General features: G+C 36.4%; 1 protein-coding gene across 1 annotated transcript in view; it reads left to right on the top strand.

Annotated features, from left to right (window-relative positions):
• The first annotated feature begins 12,669 nt into the window (after positions 1–12,669).
• The window catches only part of LOC141489455 (uncharacterized), a 216,996-nt gene continuing 206,475 nt past the window's right edge, over positions 12,670–23,190 (top strand). The window contains exon 1 of the mRNA XM_074190069.1: positions 12,670–13,123. Within this exon, the coding sequence (XP_074046170.1) occupies positions 13,015–13,123 (109 nt within the window). The 5' untranslated portion in view covers positions 12,670–13,014. The remainder of the gene's footprint in view (positions 13,124–23,190) is intronic.

Below are 23,190 nucleotides of genomic sequence, written 5' to 3'. Positions count from 1 at the left end.
GACTTCTGTTCTGCAGGTAAAATATATGCTGGTCTTTCAATTCAAATTTGTGTGACATATTCTCCGGTATTTTCATTATCTGGGTTGTACCTCTTTGGGGCTCACTTCAACTTGTCAACATCTGTCCTAAAATGTGACATCTGAATCTGAACACCAAACTCCAAATACAAATTCTGCCCCCTCTCTACTCCCACCCCCATAGTATTCCAGACATTATGACTCAATGCAAAAGAAAAGCACAATAGGATTTCTGGCTGTAATTGCAAAATATTGACTCATATTGAGTTTGAAATCTGTAGTCCTCAAACCTTTCTCACAAAAAACTTTTTTAGACAAAAATCAAGTATGGGTGCCATTAAACCAAAAAAAAAAAAACCAAACAAGTATAAGACTATCCGTACTGAAGTTCATCTTATTATACAGAATATAACTATCACTATGAGTTTAGGTAAACTCTATATTCAACATGTTATCTATTCCACTTAACTAGGTGCCACCCATAAATTTTATAAGGAATCTATTTATGATTGTAGTTCAATTCATCTTCTACATGACACTCTTTGAAAAGTTTGAAGACTACTATTGTTTTACTCCCTAAGTATTCTCTTTCCCAAGCTAAATATCCTCAATTCCTTCAGTTCCTATAATATGTAATCTAATGCCTTAACATCCCATTTGTGCTTCTTTGGATATATTCTAGCTTATTGTTGGGATAAGCCAATTTATTTCCCCTTCAAAATGTTTTCCAATATGTTTTTTTTTTTTTCATGTTCTTTGTTTTTCACATGTGTCTGGTTAGGTCACATTCTGCTGCATTCCTATAGCTGCTTTTTATTGATCTGAAGTTTCATTTGTGAATTTTTAACCTATCCCTGCCCCAGGTTCTCTATTTCTACTAATAGCACAATAAACTTTCTCAGTAACAATCTCAAAACTTTGAGTACACCTTTCTCTTTTCACTATCCCTTTCTACATCCATCTATTTGTTAAATCCTCTCTGTTCCACAGCATTCCTCAATTTCTTTTATTGGTAGGCAACTATTAATTTTAGATATTTTTATTATAAATTTGATAAACAACAATAACCCTTTTCAGATAAACACACAAAAGGCTACATGTGATACTGTGATACTCAATCTTGTTTTAAAGTGCATAATAAATTTAATATACTAATTATAATACTGATTTAGTTGTCTGTCTTCCAAAGTTCTTTCTGCTCTCTTCTGTGTATTTTACAGATATTTCTTTAACATTCTCTAGGGCAACTAGGTAGCACAATGGATAGAGTGCCTAACCTGGAGTCTGGAAGACCTGAATTAAAATGTGACCTCACTATCTATATCATCTTGGGCAAGTCACTTAATTCTCAGTTTCCTCATCTGTAAAATGAGCTGGAGAAAGAAGCAATGAACTATTTTAGTATCTTTGCCAAGAAACTCCAGATGGGATCACAATGAGACAGATAAAACTGAAACAAACTCTTATGTTTGTGCATAAAGATTTTCCTTGTTAGATTTTTAAACTCCCTATGGTGAATGGTGCTATTTTTAAAAATCTTGCATCCCTAGTGTACATAGCATGCATTTAATAAATATTTACTTAATTGGATTAAATTATTCACATTTTAAGTTCTCAAAAAATTTCTGAATAAATATTAGAAAATAGTCAAGAATAAGAAATCATCAAGTAATTATAAAGTATTGCTTAATGTTAACTTTCATCTCTAGTATGTGTTAATCACTATATTAAGAACTGGTCAAATTTTATCTTTAAAAAATAAGGACAGGCGGGTGGCCAGGCGGCACAGTGAATAGAGCACTGGCCCTGGAGTCAGGAGTACCTGGGTTCAAATCCGACCTCAGACACTTAATAATTACCTAGCTGTGTGGCCTTGGGCAAGCCACTTAACCCCATTGCCTTGAAAAAAAAATCTAAAACAAAAATAAGGACATGTCATAAAGTATTGGAGCTTCTTCTGTGACTTTATTTCATATATCATAAGAAAAATAAATAATGTCAGTTGCAATGGCATATTTATGGAATTTCATAATTAAATCATTGCGCCATTTTAGTTAAAAAGTTAAACTAAAACCAAATTTTTTAATGACTATGTAAATAGTCATTTCATGCCATTTCCAAATAATGTATTATCGTTTTTAAGGCCTTAAGAAATCTCCAAGTATGAATCTATAAACATCTATTTAAGGTTCAATATTTAAGATCCTTTAAAAATAAATTATACATATTTACTTTAAAAATAAATTTGCCAGAATTATTACGTTTGCACTTCCATAAACTAGGAAGCATGTTAACTTTGGGGAATAGCCAACAGAATCATGATCCTTTTATTCATTTGGAGTTTTCTGAGCAAAAATACTGAAGTAGTTTGACATTCCCAGGGTCATACAGCTAGTTAATTTCTGAGTCTGAATTTGAATTTAGGAAATTAAGACTTCTTGACTTCTGGCATGGCTATTATACCACCAAGATTCCCATGAGATGTTTAGCCTTAAGCACAACGGAGAATTGAGGAAGGGCAAGAGGGACTGGATGGCTATATCAGAAGAATTTCTTGCCCTAAGGCCAAATCATACTAGTTCTCACTGACAATAATAATAAGTCCCAGACCAAGTTTCTACTGATCATGATTTGGGTGTTGATAGATCAGAGTAGGGTAAATAACAATTATTTCTGTTCTGGTCAGAAACTCTGAGGGCCTTCCCCTCCCAGATTGATTTTTTTTTGAGTCCCATTTGGCCTCATTTCTTACTTAGCCTAAATTGTTGAATGAATCTTTCCTGAAACAATGTGAGACCTGAGAGTGATTTTTAGATTAAAATACCAAGGTCTCTCACTGCACCTGGGACCTTCACTAGTCATAGTAATCTATATCTTTCCACTGGATGCAGATGACTCTGGAGGAGAGAGTGGGGTTGGTGCTTTTGCACAGCCCTACCAATTCATTTGTAAGTCAAGATAGCACCTTCCTGAAGTCATTGGTCCCTGACAAGCAACAACAGCAATCAGAAGGGTATAGGTTATATTGCAGATGATTATCTTTCTCTTAAGCTCTTCAGAAAGATTGTATAATTAGTTAATAGGTGTGTCATATAAGTAGCTTTATATCATCTATCTCTAATTCTTGTTCATGTATGGGGTAGCCAGATGGGATCTGAGATCACTTCCCATTGATTTTTATTTTTTGGTTTTGTGGATCCCTAAAAAGTTAGGATATTGAGTATTAAAAAGAAAATATTAGAGACATTGCCAGTGCTATGGTGATAATGAAGGTCAAAAAGAATCCAGGACATTTCTAATTCAAACATTCCAATGAAGAATTCTTTTTTTTTTTTAGTTTTTTTTTTTTGCAAGGCAAACGGGGTTAAGTGCCTTGCCCAAGGCCACACAGCTAGGTAATTATGAAGTGTCTGAGACCAGATTTGAACCCAGGTACTCCTGACTCCAGGGCTGGTGCTTTATCCACTTCACCACCTAGCTGCTCCCCAATGAAGAATTCTTATCAATATTCTCACTTGATGTGGACTAGACTATGATTTTTCTTGCCTATAAATTTATAGGCATTCAACTTTTTAATTCACTCATAAAGCAATTTTAGAAAATTGGGTGTAACCATATACAAAATACAATGTATGATTCTATTCGTTCTACATACACACATGATCTTTTTACCTTTTACACTCTTTTGAGCAATGTTGATGCACAAAGCAAGGGAAGATTTTAATGTAAAACCATAGTGTGTTGAAATTTCAGAAAACTGTCAAATCTGGGCATGGGATAAAAACTAAAGGTTATCTTAAAAAAATCACATGGTACTTTTTGTGTGGATCATTTGACGACTATTTTCAAATTTTTTGATTTTTTAAAAAATGTATTCCTAGTTTTTAAAAACTTTTAGTCTCCAGATATTCACATTTGATGGTGCCATTTATTTTGACAGGTAACTCAAAAATCATAATGTGAATTTCACCAAGAGGAAACATGTTAAAGTTATTATCTAATATTTAAACTGGAGCTGATATTCAGATCAGGAGAATAGAAATGAATTGATCAACCACATCACTTCATATATGATTTAAGATGTCCAGAATAATTTGATCTCCTCAGTTTGTGGGATTCCCTAGTCTTTACAAAGAAATGATCTTAATTGTCAAAATTCCAACTTCATAATGAGCTTATGAACTAGTGTTTTTAGAAGGTCATTATGTCCTTTAAAATCAAGAATTCAAGTCATTTTGATCTAATTAGCAATTATGAAGCATCTACTATGTGCCAGACAGAAACACTAAGAAGAAAAAGAAGGAAAACGATGAAAAATAAGACAAAGAAGATGATGATGAAGATGAGAGAGAGAGAGAGAGAGAGAGAGAGAGAGAGAGAGAGAGAGAGAGAGAGAGAGAGAGAGAGAGAGAAAGGAAAGAAAGGAAAGAAAGAAAGAAAGAAAGAAAGAAAGGAAGAAAGAAAGAAAAGGAGGAGGAGAAGAAGAAGATGAATTCTATACTTTGCATTTTTCTCTTTTGGAGGTTCTGCTCATATTTTACTCATGGAATTTTTTCCTTTTTCCTTGATTTGTAACTTCAAGATACACACACATATGTATATATTTTCAAACAAAGGGAATTTTTAAAAGTTTTTAACTATTTTCTAATTTTTTTTGTCAGAGTTTGAATGTGTATCCATTTGAACATTCCAGCAATTGGCAGAACATATTAGAGTGAGAGGGTTATTAAATAACAGGACTCTGCAAAAAACATCAAGGCAAACTTATTCAGTACAGATGTTTTATAAAATGATTCTATTTGGAAATTTTAGTCATGTTCATTCTCCTTAAATTGTGCATTTATCATTGGTAATAGTGATCATGAAAAGATTCATTTGTATATTGAATAAAAAATATAGCACTTAGTCAGATCCAAGCAATACCTTTATTTATTGTGTGTATGTGTGTATTTATATGTGTGTGTGTATGTGTGTGTTTAAGAGAGAAATAAACAGAAAGACAGGTGTAAAGGCAAAAATAGAAAAAAGTTCCTGAGGTATCTGTATGTCTATGCATTTTGTTTCATAGTGAAAGGAGTGGATTTGGATTTCAATTGAAAAACACATAGAACAGATAATACATTAATATCTGGAAGGAATTTGTGTATTGTCATTTATTGAAGGAGGGTGTGAGTCTATCAGGGTCTGCTCCATGTGGATAAGTGCATTTCACTTTAGAAAGGATAACACAATCAAATATCTGGATACCTTTTATTATTTATATTGAGTGATCTCAAATTCCCTCAAAAGTATATTAGATAATTCTTAATTCTTAACTTTTAAAGAACAAATAAAAATATACATTAATTATCCAGGAAAAAAATTCTGACCGTATATAATGTATATATGTTTGTATGTGCATTTGTACATACTTTTTAAAATCTACATCTCTGATTTCCATAAATATGTCAAAATCCCTCCACTGATGCAGATCAGCTAACCCATCTATAATATAGTCTTAAAGAATTATTGAAAGGCACAGAATTTAAATGGTTAATCTTTGACCACATGGTTATAATATATAGGAGTCAAAATTTGAACCCATCTTCTTAAATCCAAGACCATCCATGTATCTTTTATCCCTCTATAACTTTTTTTCCTTTCCAAGACTTTTAATAGTAAGCATCAACTCAGCAACCATTTATTATGGACCTAAAGGGGCTAGGCACTTATGTGGCTTTAGTAGACTCTGGAGATATAATATTTTTAAATTCTTAGACCTGAAGAAACTTAACAATCTTCTGAAGGAGATTAACATAAACACATGAGTAATATATAGAACTATATTATATAGAAAGCAATATGGGAGAGTCCCAGGATATGAAGAGTTACAATTAGGAAAGATATGTTGTAAGAATTGGTACTTGAGTACGATATTAATATAGGCATCTCATAGACTTTTCAAGTTCAACAGAAAGTGAGGAGGGAAAGCACACCACTACCTAAATAAATCCCAATGTCTTTCCTCCCTATCCCACCCTTCTTCTTAATTTTTCCATTTGTATCAAGGATACAAAACCTTCAAAACAGAGATACTACTAGGTATATATTCCAAAGAGGTCATTGCTAAAAAGAAAATCCCTGTTTTCACTAAAATATTTATAGTTATGGTTTCCAGTCATTCAGATGTGAGGATATAGGCTAGGCATGGAGGTCAGCCTGTGAAAAGGCATGGGTATGGGAGAGAAAAAAATGTCAGATAAAGGCCAAATTAACTGGAACATAAAGTATGTGAAGAGGAATAATGTGTATTAATCCTGAAAAGATAGGTTGGAATCAGATTCAGAAGATCTTTGTATTATCCTAGAATTGGTATTCTAACCCAGAGTCAAAAAAGGACTGAAAAATTATTGAGCTGAGGAGGGATACAACCAAAACTATACTTTAGGAATATCAACTTGGTTGCTATTAGGAAGATAAAGAGGAGCAAGATTGGAAGCAGAGAAAATAATTAGGAAGTTACCTCAATGCAAAAGGTGATGAGAATTAGAAACAGGACAATAGTTATGGAGTATAAAGAGGAAATGTCAGAAATATTATATAGAATTGCTAAATGTTAACAACTGATTAGAATTGGAGATTGAGAGAGAGTGTAGAATCAAATGTGACAGAGGGAGAGAGATGGCAAATCTGAGTGAGCAGAAGGATAGGGATGTTTTAAAAATTCCATATGACTTAGAAAAAGTTAAGCAAAAGAGTGGGTTTAGGAGAAAAACAGAAGCTGATGACAATACTAATTGATTAGGAACAGAAGGTCTATGTTAGAGCAGGGGAACAAAACCCAAACATAAGGGTGGGGCATAGTCATTGATTTTTTAAAGAAGACTGAAGAGAAAAAGAACTGTTAGGAAAAAAAAAAGGACCAGAAAACCATGTCTACAATTCCAGAGAGCAGAGAAGATCTAACAGTTGGCATGGTCAGTAATGTCAGGTAGTACTAAAAGGTCAAGAAAGATGAGATCGTGATTGCTTTTGGGGGATAAAGAAGTATTTGGTAATCTGGGCAGGAGAGATTAGGTTTAAGTGATAGAGTGAGATTCATGATTTTAAAAAATTGAGAAGTGAATAAGAGGAAATAAAGTTGGAGCAATTGATCTAAGCATCCTTTTCTAAGAGCTTGACTTTGAAAGATAGAGGAAATAATCCCTCTAATCTTGCAAACCAAGGTAAAGATAGTAGAGGTAATAGATATAATCTCTATAATCTCTACACAATCTCTATCAATGTTTCTTTTAAAGTCTGTATAGCTCTCTTGAATATTTGTATTTATAATAGTTTTTTAGTTTTACAAATATATGATTAAATAAACAGCAACATCAAAAATACCTTTGGCATAAATTGTTCTCTAGAGACCATCATAAGGCTAATAATAGTGTTTATTACATGCAACAAACAAGAAAATCAAAGAACACAAATAATACTTCTTGATAAATGTCAAATAATTCTACTAACGTTTCAGGGTTCTTTAATTATTCTTTGTCCTTTATAGTAGTTTCATCTTCCCTCAGAAAATTAGACTGAAAAAGTTTAGGATATGGCCAAAAAAAAAGCCTGAAGAACCCCTCAAACTATAGCACACATATGGGTATTTTAATAAACATAGATGTGTCCAAGTTCAACATGTTCCCAGTTTTGGGGGGTTACTTAACTCTTCTTTTATTTTAGGTTTTGTATAACAGGAGGAGTCCTGAATGACTCCATCTGACTGCAGACTAGACATTTCAACTACAGATTCTATCATGTCATGGAAATTGGACAAAATTCTTAATCCTGTGAAATTCTATAAGCTATTTCTGAGGGAAGGGGCCAAGGAATAAGAAAACTTTACTCACTGTGGACTTCTTATGAGTTAGGTTAGACTTCGGAAATAAACTCTATTCCCAAACCCTTCCCCCACTGCCTAAAATACAATGCCCCATCTGTGTGCTAAAAGAGGCAACTCAACATTTAAACAGAGACTAATCTGCAGTCACTCACGTATTAGAGGTCCTGTTAAGTGAATGTCAAACTGCTTAGTCATTCTTTTCTTCAAATGATTGAACTAAAGTTCAGAAAAGGGCAAGAAAGGCAAACTGGTAGACACAGTAACATGGGGATTACCTTCAAAAGCAATTTGCTTTAAGACCTTTTGAAAGATTTCTTGTGTGTGGAAAGCTCTTTTTATAACATTTAATACCTCATATGTAAATCAAGGCAAGTTTGATGAGATCATCTCCTTAGTTTTCATCAGAGGCATTTGTGGATTTAAGAGGACAGTCATAATTATAATGATGATGATGATGATGATGATGATGATGATGATGATGATGATACACTATAGTCCTGCTATTATCTATTACTTGCAAGAGTGAAGGAACCTTTTATTTGGGGGGGGGGCGTCTAAGGAGTGAGTCTCTGCCTTTCTCTATTCTCATTCTAATCACTGATGATTGAGTTTGGTCAATTCTGTTCCCCCCAGGAGTTGGTTACTAGGAGTTCATTGACAAATCAGAGTTGCATGAACTCTCTTTTAGAAAATATTTCCATGGTATGTGACTTTTTCCTTCCTTGCAAATATTGACACAATTTTTTGGGTCACTTTCACAAATGGTCACTGTAATCAAAACTAATTCTACAAAATGAAACAGCTCTCCCCAACCTCAATCCAATAAATGTAGTCAGTCATTCAATAAATATTAAGCAGCTACTTGGGGGCCAGGCTCTGGGCTAAATTCTGGTGAAGTTCTGCTGGTGATTTTATCTCTGAATTCCAAGTGTCCAGCACAAGTGCTTCATAAATATTTGATGAATTGGGGGAAAATCCCTCTCTTTAGTTTGGTGGAGTTTGAAAGGAGATTGATTCAATTAAAAGTTATCACTGTAATTAGGCTACAAGGGGATGCTCTATGTTCAACAGAATATCAATCCTTGAAATGTAAAAATCAAATTGACTGGAGAGTAAGAAAAAGTGGTTCTAAGGGCAGCTAGGTGGTGCAGTGGATAGAGCACCAACCCTGGAGTCAGTAATACCTGAGTTCAAATCCAGCATCAGACACTTAATTACCTAGATGTGTGGTCTTGGACAAGTCATTTAATGCCATTGCCTTGCAAAAAAAAAAAAAACCAAAACCTGGTTCTTGAAATATATAGTACACCCTTAGGAGTGTACCTTCTCACTGTATGAGGGAGACCTTTCTCTCTTCCAGTACACCATCATATACCTTCCTTTCACACATTGTGGTTCCCATCTACTGTCTGTGAGTATATTATTGGGTTCCCTATTCCTAGCACTTCTTTACAGTCTAATTATGGACCCCCCAATCACAATTCCTTACTTTAAGCCTATTACTTTCTCTTTCAAGGACATTGATTCAAGTCTAAGTTATGCCTACTTGTATAAGGGCCAGAGGAATTCAACCCACAGAGTTTGAAAACATGAAGGAAGAATATTCCTATCCATCTAAGACTCTGGTTGAAAGAATCCTTTCTCAAAGTTATGAAGGCTTGAAGAAGTGACCAGAAGGTGTGGCTTGACAGACTAAATTAGCATCATTTTCCATCTTTTAGGGCTAGCTAGCATCAAGCCCCAACTTGCAGTAATTCTGAAGATTGAAGTGACATAGGAAAAACTCCAAGAAGCAATTTAGACCACCATTCTGGGCAATTGCTTCAAGTAACTTGAATCTTCAACTTTGGTTGTGGTCAGTTGTATGTCAGCATCAAAAACTTTATATCATCATTTCATGGATTTTTGTTTTCTACATTTGAAAGACTAATAAGGAAGAAAGGAAGGATCAGAGAACTAGAATATCAAATTTAACATGACATAATGATACTGACTGGATTTTCTAGAGAAGAAAGAGGACTGAGGAAGGAGGGAAGGGCACTCTTTTATTGTTTGGTCATTCACACATATACTTGAGATACAAAAGTCAAACATATGAAATTATTTCACTTAGAATTGGATGAGTGACTGGAAGTAAGCCACCTAATCAATAAAATGGGCAGGCAAAGATGAATTATGATTTCTATTAATTTTTTTAGAAATCTGTCTATCTGTTTATTTGGGGCTGGTATCTAATCAAAATTTAACAAAACCTTCTTAACTGATCAGTCATAAAGAAAATACACAAATCATTATGATTACAGATCCATTATAGTATTAGAATATACCAATCAAAAAAGACTACATATGAGATACTTTCTGATGACATATATGCTATCCTAGGGATATCTATGTCACATCAGAAGTAAAATCCAAGTTAGTTCTGTGTGATCTGAGAAGTAAAACATTGTGGGGACACATAGAAAGTCAAATTTCTATTGAAGATCTTCCCTCCCATAATTCTATTTTGTTTATATCTTACTTAAAGTAACTTTTAGCTAAAACTACCTCTTACTCTTTAGATCCACATGAAAACAGATATTAATTGAAATGCTTCCATAATTCCAGTAGTAGATACCATGTTATAGAGTAAGAAAATATACTTCACTTGCATGCAAAAAAATCCGGCATTACAGAATAGATAACAACAAAAGGCTAAGGTAATTTTATCATGACCTTATTGGACAAGTGCTTGAAAATTTAAGGCAATAAAGATAAAGATATTTATGTTTCTCAAACAATATGACAAAGTTTGTAATGAACTGACTGAATCTCTGTCAGTATATAGCTACTCCAAAATAAGAGCTGCAAGTCAAGAGATTTTTAACCTTTTGTTGGCATGTATATGTGTACCACAGATTCCTTTAGCAATCTGCTAAAGACTATGGAAACCTTATCAGAATTATGTTTATAAATGCATAAAATTAAATACACAGGATTATAAAGAAAAACAATTATATTGAAATTAAAATGTGATTTATTCATCCCTCCCCCCCATCCATATTCGTTCATCTTCTAAAATCTATCCACTGATGCCTCCATAGTCTTCTGACCCCAGGTTAAGAATCCCTGCTCTGGTAGAATATTAGGCAAAGGGACCAGACCTGTAATTTCATTGAATGGGAAATTGTCTGAGGAAAATCCTTCCATTGTAGGATGACACTTTGCAATTTATAATCTTAGATGTCTAGAGCACTAAAAAGTTAAAGAACTTTCCCAGAAACCCAGAATCAGTATGTATCATCAGCAACACGTTAATCCAGGTCCTTCTGACTCTAAAGTCTTTTCTCTATTGTATAAGGGTTAGAGGAATTGAGCCTAAAGTGAGAAAACAAGAAGGAAGACTATTCCTATTCATCTGCGACTTTCTGGTTGAAAGGACCCTTTCTCAAAGTTACAAGGGCTTGAAGAGGTGACAATTTCATTATTTCAAGACACTTGAAAACAAAACCATAGAGGCAAAATACCCTTGACTATGTGAAGGTGGTTGCTGTGCTTAAGCGTTTATTTTTGTGATTTTAAGAAGCTTATTTGTTTTCCTTTTCGTTCTATCTACAGTGGTTCCAGAGATGTATGGGGGGTACCAAGGGGAACACTGGAATCAATATGGAAGCCATGATCTGCTTTCCATCCAGTCCGAGAACTCCCACTAAGGACTATGAGGATTTCCAGGACTGTCTAAGGAGAAAGGCTGATGAGCACAGTGAGACAAGGAGCCCACCCTTCCTCCTTATCTGCTACCTGGAGTTAGGGAAGTTACTCCATCTTGGTCCTGGGGATGTGGGCAAGGATGAAGGAACCTTGAGGGCCCCCACCCCGCCCCAATCAGCCTTTCCTGGCCCCCAGGTGCGGGGATGGGCGCTCCAGGAGCTTTGTACTGGCGCTGCGAGGTTCTTGGCCACCCATTCCCCTGATGCACAGTCTCTACCCTCCCCAGTCCCAAACAAGGCGAGAGAAGCAAAACGGCCCATGTCTTTTCTCTTAGCGCCCTAACCCTCTTTCTCCTCGACTTCTCCTGGACTCCTTGGCTCTCCGCGAGGACTTCCTGGGACCATCTAAGGCTAGTTTCAATGTCTCAGGTTAGTGAGTCCAGCCAACTCCATTGCCCGGTTTCTTCTCATCAGTGCTATCTTTTTAACCTGTGGACTCTGGACAGTCCACGCGTAACCTCCTTCATCTTTCCTTCCCTGCTCCCAGGAAAATCTCAGGATGAGCGGCGGGGGCCAAGGGGGTGTGGGAGGCAGCTCCCGCGCCCCCTCCAGCGCTGCCCTGGCCTTCAGAGCGGACTGTGTGGCGCTGGGTCAGAGCAGCCGATCCCATGCTGCCCAGCCCCCTCCTCTCTCTCCCCTTTTCCTCCCCGTAGATGAGGCAGGGACAAGGAGACCAGCAGCAGCGCCGGAGGACAGAGGCTCCTTGCAAAGCTCCGGGGGCTCCTGCCCTCTCCCGCAATTCCTTTCATTCCCAAAGTGCTTGAACCATACAGACGCCCTCCCTCACCCCCTCCCATTTCTTCTGGGGGGTTTCGGAAGGGGAGGGAAGTCTGGGCGGGGGTAGGGGAACCGGTGGGCTGGGCCAGCCCGGAGTAGGGACTTGCAGTCTCGGGGGTGGAGGGCGGGCTCGGGGCGGCCAGGAGACGCGTTTGATTGGATTCTGCCCCGCAGCCCGCTTGTCAGTTCTGCCTTGTGGGGGTCAGGGGGTGGGGGCAGGAGTGGAGGGGGGCGCCTGGTGCTCCTCGGCCGGCCCTCTGACGGGCTGAAGCGCTGGGGGCATGCAGTGCTCTTCGCCTTTTGATTAAAGCCCCTCGTCTGCCTTCAGTGTGAAGGCTAGACACGGAGGAGGACGGAGCAGAGGGACCTGACCTAGCTTGGCCATCCATTAGAGAGGGAGAAGGAAACAAGCAAAGACTCAAGGAAGAAGCTACCAACACCAGCTAGCGCCCCGCCCCCCCAAAAAAAAACTTTGAAAAAAACTTTTTTCCCTCTTCCTCCCTGATGGCTGTGTAGCAATCATTGCTGGGGATAGGTGGAAGCGACGAAGTGGGTAGCAAATTTCAGGGTGCAGGGCACAGTTGTGGCCCCTGAGCGATCCGGGAGATGGAGCGTTGGTCCACAAGGTGGAAAACGAAAAGGCGGCTTTGGGACTCCGCGGTGCCCACCTTCGTCCTGATAACGTTCATCTTGCAAGCTGCAGAGGTCCGAGGAGGTAAGAGACAGAAGCGGACTGGGGGGCGGGGCGGGGGGCTGACGGCTCTTTCTTCGCCCCCTCCTCAAACCCAGCTGAAGCCCACATCGCAACTGCTGCTGCGGCTCCGTGGCGAGTCGGGCTGGAAGGCGTGCGATGGGCTGGGGAAGGGTGGGTGGGGAGGATGGAGCAAAGAAAGAACTGTCAGACAAGGAGCCGGGATGCTCCGGGCTACCTTGGCAGCCCGGGATGCCCGGGCCACAAACCTCTGGGAAATCGGAAAGACACAAGTTGTGTGAGTGACTTAGGAGAAACTCTCGTGTCAGCATTTATTTCGGTGAACGATTTGACATGGGTTTTCAACTGTGTGAGAGAAACAGGCAGACAGAGCCGGAGAGCCTGACAAATATAGAGACAGACAGAGAGAGACAGAGACAAGACAGATGGGGGGGGGGGGGGGGAGAGAGAGAGAGAGAGAGAGAGAGAGAGAGAGAGAGAGAGAGAGAGAGAGAGACTTTAGACTGGACCTAGATCGCTTTCTGTCTCTGATAAAGCAAGGAAAAGTGTTGTCATTTGGTGATGTGAGACAGGTGGAGACTGAAGGAGGGGGGGATTCAGGCTCCTTTCTGATTAGGGAAACTGGTAGAAACTATTTTTACTGGATTCTTGAAAGGTCAATAAAAGGACTTTAAAAAAACACACCACAACTGAGGGTCCCCCCCAAGAGGTGCCCACTCAAAAAGGTCTTCTATTACCACCACCCCCTCACATTCCTGATCCTCCAGTGATGGACGTGCTCTTCTCCCTGATCAATGATGAAATTCAGCAGGAAGTTGGGTCTGGGGCTGAGGGGACGGGGGAGGCAAGATGCAGGGTGAAGGGGAGGGGTACCCCGGGGTGGTGAGGGGGAGGGGGAGAGGTAGGGGGGAAGTTCCTACGTGGCAAAACCAACAGTTCAGGGACAGAACCTACTCAGAACACTTCAGCCTTGTCTATGCAAAAGGAAGCGAGAGCTATGGCCCTCCCCCTCACTAGCCCGCCCCCCTCCCCAGCTCCCCGCCTTTTCCCTGGCAGGAGTGGTCCGTTAGGTGTCCTTGGACATGGCTAGCAGGGTTCAGTTCCTCAAACGGACTTCAATGAGCGCGGATTCCAATAGAGAGCTGATAGCAAATCTCGTTTTTTATTTTTATTTTTCTACGGGAGTAGGAAAAAGGTCCCGAGAGGGTGAGAAAAATGGAAGGACTGGGAGAAGGATCATTTTGGAGGGTTGCCCGTTCCCACATCCCTGGAAGAGGGAGCAGCACGTGTAGGAACCCCAATTTAAACTTCGACTTAGGGGTCCAGTAGGAACCTGGGATCCTTGCAGGTCATGGCTGTAAAAACGTTACACTTCCATAAGCAATGCCAAATTGTTGGGCCCCTAGAAATGCCCCTTCTGCATGTGAAGTGTAGCTCTGCACACACACACACACACACACACACACATATATATATATATATATATATATACACACACGAATATCTGGCTTGTTGCCTCCGAATTCATTTGGTTAATTGTGCATCACTTTTCTGGAGTTAAAGGGGCTTTGGTGATTCCAGCTTTTGGCTAAAGGGGCTTGGGATCTTCCAAAAGAATTTTCCAAAGACTGAAGAATCTTACTCCCATCATCGTGCCACATTTTCAGCAAAAAACGTAATGGAGAAAATTTTTTACAGTGCGGACTGTCAAAGTTTCCTTTGGGGTTGTTGCTTTCTGTACCTGGCCATCATTTGGATGCTGTCAAAGCAGTTAGCCGCTCTGCCCCCTGCTGGTTTTATTTACCAATTAGATTGAAGCTTCTCTGCCTTGTAAATGAGCTTTCATTAAATCAGTCTAAGGAGGGTGATATTAGAGAATAGAGAACTCAACTCAACCAAGGCATTCACTAAGGCATTTTCCCTCCCACTCCCCATCCCAACATGTGGCCTAGGATACCACAAATTACAGCCTTTGATTAAAAAGAAAGATTTCATGAAAGCAGGCAACCAAGCCTTTTTTTTTTTTCTGTAAAAACACAGCTGAAACATAAGCTCTGGCCACATCTTTGTGTGAATTCAAGGACAGTTAAACTGAAGACACATGTGCTTATTTATCCTATTTAGGCTTCATTTTCTTTGTCAAGTTCTAAGATTAGAATGAAAATTAGTTTTTCAGAGGTTCCTCTTATCTTTGCTCCCACTTTTCCAATTTACCTATTTATAGAAGCACATCATCTGTTTACAATCTCAATAAAGAATTTATTAAAAGGGGGAAAAAACTTTGCCTGTTTTCAAAAGGCAAAATCAATTCAAAAAATAGAAAATTACAGGGTTCAGATTTAGTGGGCTTTCTGTCTGTCACTTGATGAAATGTCTTGAAGTTAACATAATAGTTTAGAGGGGTTTTTGTATGACTTTTTCTATGGATTTTCCACTTACTAGCTACTAATTGCCTAAAATGGGATATATATATATATATGTATGTATATATACTTTATACATACCTAGTCATAATCTCTTAGTCAGACATCTTTTTTAAACAAATATTCAAAGATAACAGAAAGTAGCCATTAATGTCTGAACCGCATTTACCAAATAAATAGGAATGAAAAAGTAAACCAGTGTTGGTGAAAAGATAGACACCCTGGTGGGCAAAGCTAATGTTAGCCTTTGGGTTTTGAGCTCAAGTCAAAATGGTAGAATTGTACACTAACTTTTAATAGAAACACTGTCAGCATCACTGTACAGAAGCTTGTTGCTGAACTTGAGAAAACTTTACAAGAGTGGGTATCTTCTTATTGCTTGTAAGGCTTTCTTTTTAAAATGTTGCATTGTTTGCTTTTTTATATATTTAAAAATAAAAACATTTAGAAGAGTTCCCTGTATATCAGCAAGAATTAGCTTTTAAAAAAAAACGTTCCTTAGGAACCCAAGGTTCCTTACAGAGTGGCAGAATGATCTGGGGAAAAGAGATGGATAGGGAATGAATAGTATGAAGTTAATAATCTTACTTCTAATTTACTAGTCACTAACTCTTTTACTTCATAATTTGCTATTCCATTATTTTTAGGGATTTAAAAAAAATGACCATATTTACTTTAAGAAAACTAAAATCCCTTTTAGTATTTACTTTTATTAATGATCAATTTTTAAAAAAATTGGTACAGCAATATGGGTGAAGATATATTAATGATTTATAAATTATAATACATATATTATATATATATATATTTATATTTGTACATAGACAATTTGTTTTTGGCACACTTCTGATCCTAGATATATTAGGGCATATTGTGTATCCTTTTTAGAAAATGTGAAATTTTGTTCATGGTTTTCAGCCAAATCCAGGCTGTACTTTTAAAGTTTATGATATCATTCTGTCAAGATAGATTGTTTCACCTTTCATATACCTTAGAGTTAAATTTATCATCCATTAAAAATAGAAAATAGTGTGACTGAGTCAGTTCCTTGTTTATTAGAATGATACTCTATAGAGGTTAGACAGTTATGAAGTGTAAGTTATTAAAATGAAAAAAATGAAGAGCTAAGCTTATCAAATTTATAGGAATTTTTCCCCAAGTGTATACATAAATCTTAGTTGTCCTGGCTGAGGATTTTTTTGAGTCCCAGGGATCAGCAGGTGAAATGGTCCTGTCTTCTTCAGATTAGATACAGCTGCATATATATGAAAACACACATGTATGCATATATACACACATATATGTATACACACAGTTATATATTCACATTATGATCTTGAAGAGAGTTTCAGGAATTTATTTAATATGAATAATGTTAAGATTAAGATCATACTTAAAATAATCAAAACCATATATACTAAAGGTTATTCATACTGTCTCCCAATATTTTTTTCCAAACCAAAAATCATTAAAGAGGAAAAATGAAGCCAAATTAACCACCTATTTGAAGGATCTTTCTCCATAATTATATAGACTGAGTACAGTTAAGTTCAATGGTGTGCATATACAGTAAATATGACATGAATGCTGAGAAAAATATGAAATCTAATAAACATAAATTATATATAAATATACACATACATATTGTTTAGGAAATGTTAATTAATGTTGACCAAATTGTTTGATTCCAGCAAAGCTACAGTTAAAATAGAAAAAACCAAAACTTTGTTGTAGCTAAGCTATCCCTAAAATACACTGAGGCAAACATGATTCCTTTTTAGATTGGGGGTTAGGATTTCTATCTGCCAAAAAAGACTAAGAAGTTGGCTTTCTTTTCTCAGGAAAGCTCTTTCCTTTTCTGAGAAAAAAAAATCCTCTTAACATTAGTTAATTTACTGAGGTGCTGCTTAGTTATCGATAATGAGCTCACTCAAATTAAATCAAGTTTGGGAGACATGGACTGTGCTGTAAAAAGCAGAGTATTTTAAAGAGAAAAGCCTTTTGGGATACTGAGATGTGAACCCCCCCCCCCCATTGGCTTAGTTAAATGTAGATTGGTATCTGAAATACTATTAGAAATTAAGTTTTAAACACTGAGTTAAAATGTGCAATTTCATGAAAAGGCTTGATTCAATCAGAAAATCATATATTCTTAATTGAAAATAGGCTAACTAACCTAATACCTGTTTTGTACAGATGAGGAGGCAGTGTGGTGGGGTATGAAATTAAGTGTGAGACCTTGAATTATATTTGCTCTCAAGAACTTACTACTTGTGTGATTTAACTTCTGTCCAGATGGTTCAGTAGACCTAAAGTCAGGAAGAACTAAGTTGCATCCTGATGCAGATACCTACCAGCTGAGTGACTCTGGAGAAGTCACTTAACTTCTGACTGCCTCAATTTTCTCATCTATAAAATGAAGATAATAACAGCACCTTTCTCCCTTGATTGTTAGGATAAAATGAAATATTTATAAAGTGCGTTACCAATACTAACATGATATAATATTATTATTAGGTATTGTGATTATTATTATTTTTATAATTATCACACCATTTCCTCTATCATATGATGGGGTTAGATTTGATGACTTGTAAGGTCTCTTCCAGTTATAAAATTATCATCCTAACAGCCCATGGAACTTGGGAAAATAGGAATATATGCAATATCTTCACAATTTACATGGAAAAAATGACAGGTTTAAATTCCAGGTCTACCATATGATAACTGTGTTATTTTGGTCCAAATACTGAATGTCTCTGGTTTCATTTTCTTCTTCCATAAAATGAGGAATTGGATCTGATGATAGGCATTTAGGTGACACAAAGGACAGAGCTCTGAGATGATGTTCAGAATATTCTGGCCTACAAAATTTAGCTGTGCAATCCTAGGTAAGTCATTTAATTTCTGCTTACCACAGTTTTCTCAAATGTAAAAGGTTGTTGTGAAGAACAAATGGGCTAATGTTTGTAAAGGTCAGAATAGTGCCTAGCAAAGAACAGGTACTTAATAAATGCTTTCTTAAATGACTTCTGATGTCCCTTATTGATCTAAAACTAGAAACTATGAGACCAATAATCAGGTTTTATAAACAATATATCAAAAAGGTCTGTTTTTGTGTGTGAACACATACATACATACATACATGTATGTGTATATATACATACATATATGTGTGTGTATATATATATATATATATATATATATATATATATATATATATATAATGTTTCTACCCCATATATATGTAGTCTATAATTTGGTTGGATGTCCAAATCTTATCTAAATTTGCAGTTAGTTTAAGAGGATTCTACTTTAAGAAGACAAATCAAGGCCTAATATCTACTAAAAATGTTTAACTGTTGGGACCTATAAAAATAAAAAAGGCAAAAGCTATTTTAGAATCATACATATGACTACTTTATATTGTATGCATTTCGATTTGGACACAAAATAGAATTTCAATATAATCTACCAATTTTTATTATATCAATCACTGTGTTCCTAAAATATTATGGTGCTGTTTGGTCATTTCAGTGATGTCCAACTTTTCATGACCCCATTTGGAGTTTTCTTGGCAAAGATATTACTCCAACACATTTTACAGATTAGAAAACTGAAGCATACAGAGTTAATTGACTTGCCTGGGGTCACACAGCTAATGAGTGACTGAGGTCAGATTTGAACTTGGGTCTTCTTCAATCCAAGAATGGTCCTCTATCCACTGGGCTACCTAATTACCTATAAAAATTATACTGCAACTAAATAGAAAGTATTTTACTATATTTACATATATATTTGCTAATAATCTTAGATCCAGTATCTAATAGATACAGTTAGTTTCAACACCTTCCTCCCTGTTAGACAAGATGTTTGAAGATGATGAATGTATTCAATTCAATAGACATTTATTAATTGTATCCTGTGTGTAGAGCACAGTGTGAAGCACAAAGATTAGATAAAGATTTCATTTAGACCCTTGTGAAAATTAGTCTTATAAAGAGGGTAATTTGCAAATATGGTTAAGTATGTTATACTATACCACATATATTAGAGAGGTCTTAAATTAATGTTTATATAATCATATAAATAAAAGTTATGCAAGATCCAAAATGGGTCAGATTCTAAGAGCCTGAATCAATCAAGGGTAAATGGAGGGAACAGTATGTAGGCTTACTTCTCAACTTAAGAGTTAAAGAATATTTCATTTATTCAGGACTATTTAATTTATTCTTACTCAATGAAATGCCATGTTATTTGTAACACTCATGATGGTCAGCTTTAAACCAGTGTTAAACCTTTATGTTACTTGAAGGAAATTATGACAGAAGGAATTAACTTTTCATTTATAGGATCCTAATACAGGAAATGCATTTCCAAGAGTCAGTATTTCTCCCACTGGTGACTTTTCAGACAAAAGTAATAGCCTCTTTACCCTTAGAATAAAGTATAGTACTCCTCCTTCAAAGAGGAATAATATTTGTACTTGATGTTTATACAAAAATGATTATAGGTAAAAACATCAGAAATTCATTTCATGTAAAGGATCTATGATAAATAATAAAAAAAATTGAATAGTTATCCATCACATGAATGTTATTAGCACAGTAAGGGGCAAATTTACAGAAGAGAAGGAAATGATGATGATACTTATTAACATCAAAAGTCATTTCACAATTTTATCCCTAATACACTTAATAAATGCTTGTCTATTGATTGCTAAATAATAACAGCAACAATAATAAATGGCACTTCTTTAGCCCTTTAAAATTTGAAAGAACTTTGAATAGTTATCATATTTTTTTTTCATGACATCTCCCTGAAGTAGGTGTTATTTGTTTTTTCATTTTATAGATGGGAAACTGAGGTATAGAGAGACTAAGTGACTTACTTGCCTAAGGTAATATAGTTTATGTTTCAGAGTCAGATCTCTGCTAGCTATAATGTTAATGATCTTTCCACTATAAAGGACCCTGGGGGGAGTCCAGGGGCCACATGGAACAGAGGCAAATAGCCATTTTGCAAGTTGGCTTCCATTTTTATTCTTTCCCTTCACTCATTTCCTAATGGAGAACTATTACCTGAGGGAAGGAGTGATGAGAGGAAATGACACTTTTCATTTTGACCTTAGCATTTTGTTCCTTATGCAAGAAAACTATTTGCGGCAGTTAAAAAGGGTTGCTGTGTTCTCTTCAATTTATCACACAGAATAGCAGAACTTAAGAACTCTCTGAAGTAGTTAACAAAAAGTGTATCAGCCCAAGGTTGAGACATTTTCTTCTAATTATAACTTATGATTTTGTCCAAACTTTAGCATTTTTCAAAACTTCCTGCTGTTTTGGAATTCATCTGAATTACAACTTCAGGAATAATCAGTTTTAAAGATATTTATTTCACTTAAATGCAAACACAATAATTCTGGTTATTTGAAGCATAATTAGTTCTCCACCCCCAACCCCTTGCTTTTAGCAGGAACAAAACTCAACATGGTTATTAATATTTTCTAAAAGATCAGAGAAGAAAGAAACAAAAAAAGCAATTAAAATCCTAATATCTGCCATTTCTCAGGTGAAGTCTTTGGCCTACTACTTCTTTTGGCTAGTGCTTCTTTTGCCATTGGCCGATTACCAGACCTGGTGTTATCTAGTAAACTAAACTCTTTGCTTGCTGTGCATGGAATTAGAGACAGTGCCATTAATTTAAGAGAAAGAGCACAGAGAAAAGAAAGGTTATCATATTTCACAGTAAGAGACCTGCTTAAATGTGACTGGACAATTGAGAACTAAAACAAACCTGTGTAAAAGTACTTTAGCACAATCATCTTTTGCAATCCTTTCAAACCCTCCCTTTTTTTTCCTTAAAAAAAGTATTTCTTTCTTATTTTGACCAAATTTCATTGCTTCTGAATGGCTTTTACAGTACAGGCAAATGAAGGTCTCTATTCATAAAATTTGTACAGTACAGAGAGTGTCAGAGGAAGCTTCCTCTGTCTGGCTAGTAAACTGACATCCGGACTTGAATCATCCTAGAGCTCTGAGAGGTAGTTAGAATTTTCCCCATATGCAGATCTTTATATTAGAGCGATGACCAGAAGAGTACCAGTCACATTCAGTGACAGAGCTGCAAAATGTTTTCTATATTCAGATGTGGCAGAGAGCAGAAAGCTCTAGTTAATTAAGACAGTGTGTGTGGTCTTATCCTGATCCCCTTTCTCCTTTTTAATGAAGTTCCTCTATCCAGATAAATTTACTGCTTCAAGACTGACTGACACTTTTGTGAGATGATGCTAGTTCTAGTCCATCAACTTCAAAGAAATGAGAACAAATTCAGCAATAGTTCATGCCTGTCCAGTGATTAGGCAGCCCACTGACTGGCTGCCTCCTATCAGTCAAATGTCAACACAAATGACATCTAGCTAATGTGGATTAGGAGAAAATGGAAAGCTAAGAACACCTTCATCATGATTCCCTTAGAGGGATTTATATTTAGATCTCTTTTTCTTCATTCATTCTTTCTTTAAAGAAGCATCAGATGATACACTTGCCCTAACTTTATCTGAAAAATAGTTTTTCATATATTATTGACTATTCCATATTGGATGGTCTGCAAAGTGATTGTTTTTCCTAAAAGGCAGATGAACAAATGAAAAGTAGCAAAATAAAACAAATAATGCTTTTTTGATATTTTAAGATCAATAAATAACTAATTTAAAATCTTGAAGTAAATTAATTTAAAGAAGAGTATGATATGTATAAATATATGTTAATAAGAGGTTAGATTAATCTCATAATGCTATGTTCACACATGTAACATATACAAACATGTATACACCTGTATACACATTTATGGAGATGTGAATATATGTGTGTGAGAGAGCAATGGAGGGGAAAGGCAAAGATAGTCAGAGACAGAGACACAGACAGAGTAAGAGACAGAATCAGAGACAGAGAAAGAGAGCTATTATATATTATATTGATCTGGAATCAGGAGGACTACTTGAATGCAAATCCCATTTCTTAACACTTAATTACCTTGAGCAAGTCATTGATCTCCCCTGAAGGTATTTGAGAATTCCTTAAAACTTAACAACTAAAATCAAGTACCCAAGCTTGAATCTTATCTTTGACAATTACTAGATGTGAGATCTTAGGCAAGACATTTGACTTTTCTATGACTCTCCTCATCTGTAAAGTATGATACAGATAAGAATTCTTCTTCTGACATCAAATAACCTGAGTTTAAATTATCCCCTTCTTAACTCATTTAATCTTCCTGAAACTCAGTTTCTTCACCTGGGCTAGGTGGCTTTTGAGGTCTCTTCCATTTCTAGCTCTATTATTCTATGGGGATGTTGAATTAGTGACCTCTAAAACTATGATTCTGTGATCAAAGATGGTAGAGGGAATTCCCAAGAAAGAATATCTCAGGCTGAGGCAATCATAGATTTATTATGTTGAAATGTCACTATGTTCACTAAGTTGGTATGTTATATAATCCTAGTAATATATTCCAAGAGAATGAGGTAGTGTAAAGAATAAAGCTCTGCACTTGGAGTCAAGACAAACTGAGTTCAAATCTTGCTAACTGTATGACCCTCTGTTCTTCTCTCTTAGCCTGTTTCTTCATATGTAAAATGAGAATAGTAAT

Source organism: Macrotis lagotis, chromosome 5, assembly GCF_037893015.1.
Source record: "Macrotis lagotis isolate mMagLag1 chromosome 5, bilby.v1.9.chrom.fasta, whole genome shotgun sequence".
NCBI classification, from domain to species: Eukaryota; Metazoa; Chordata; class Mammalia; order Peramelemorphia; family Peramelidae; genus Macrotis; species Macrotis lagotis.
This window is presented reverse-complemented; position numbering and strand designations above follow the sequence as displayed.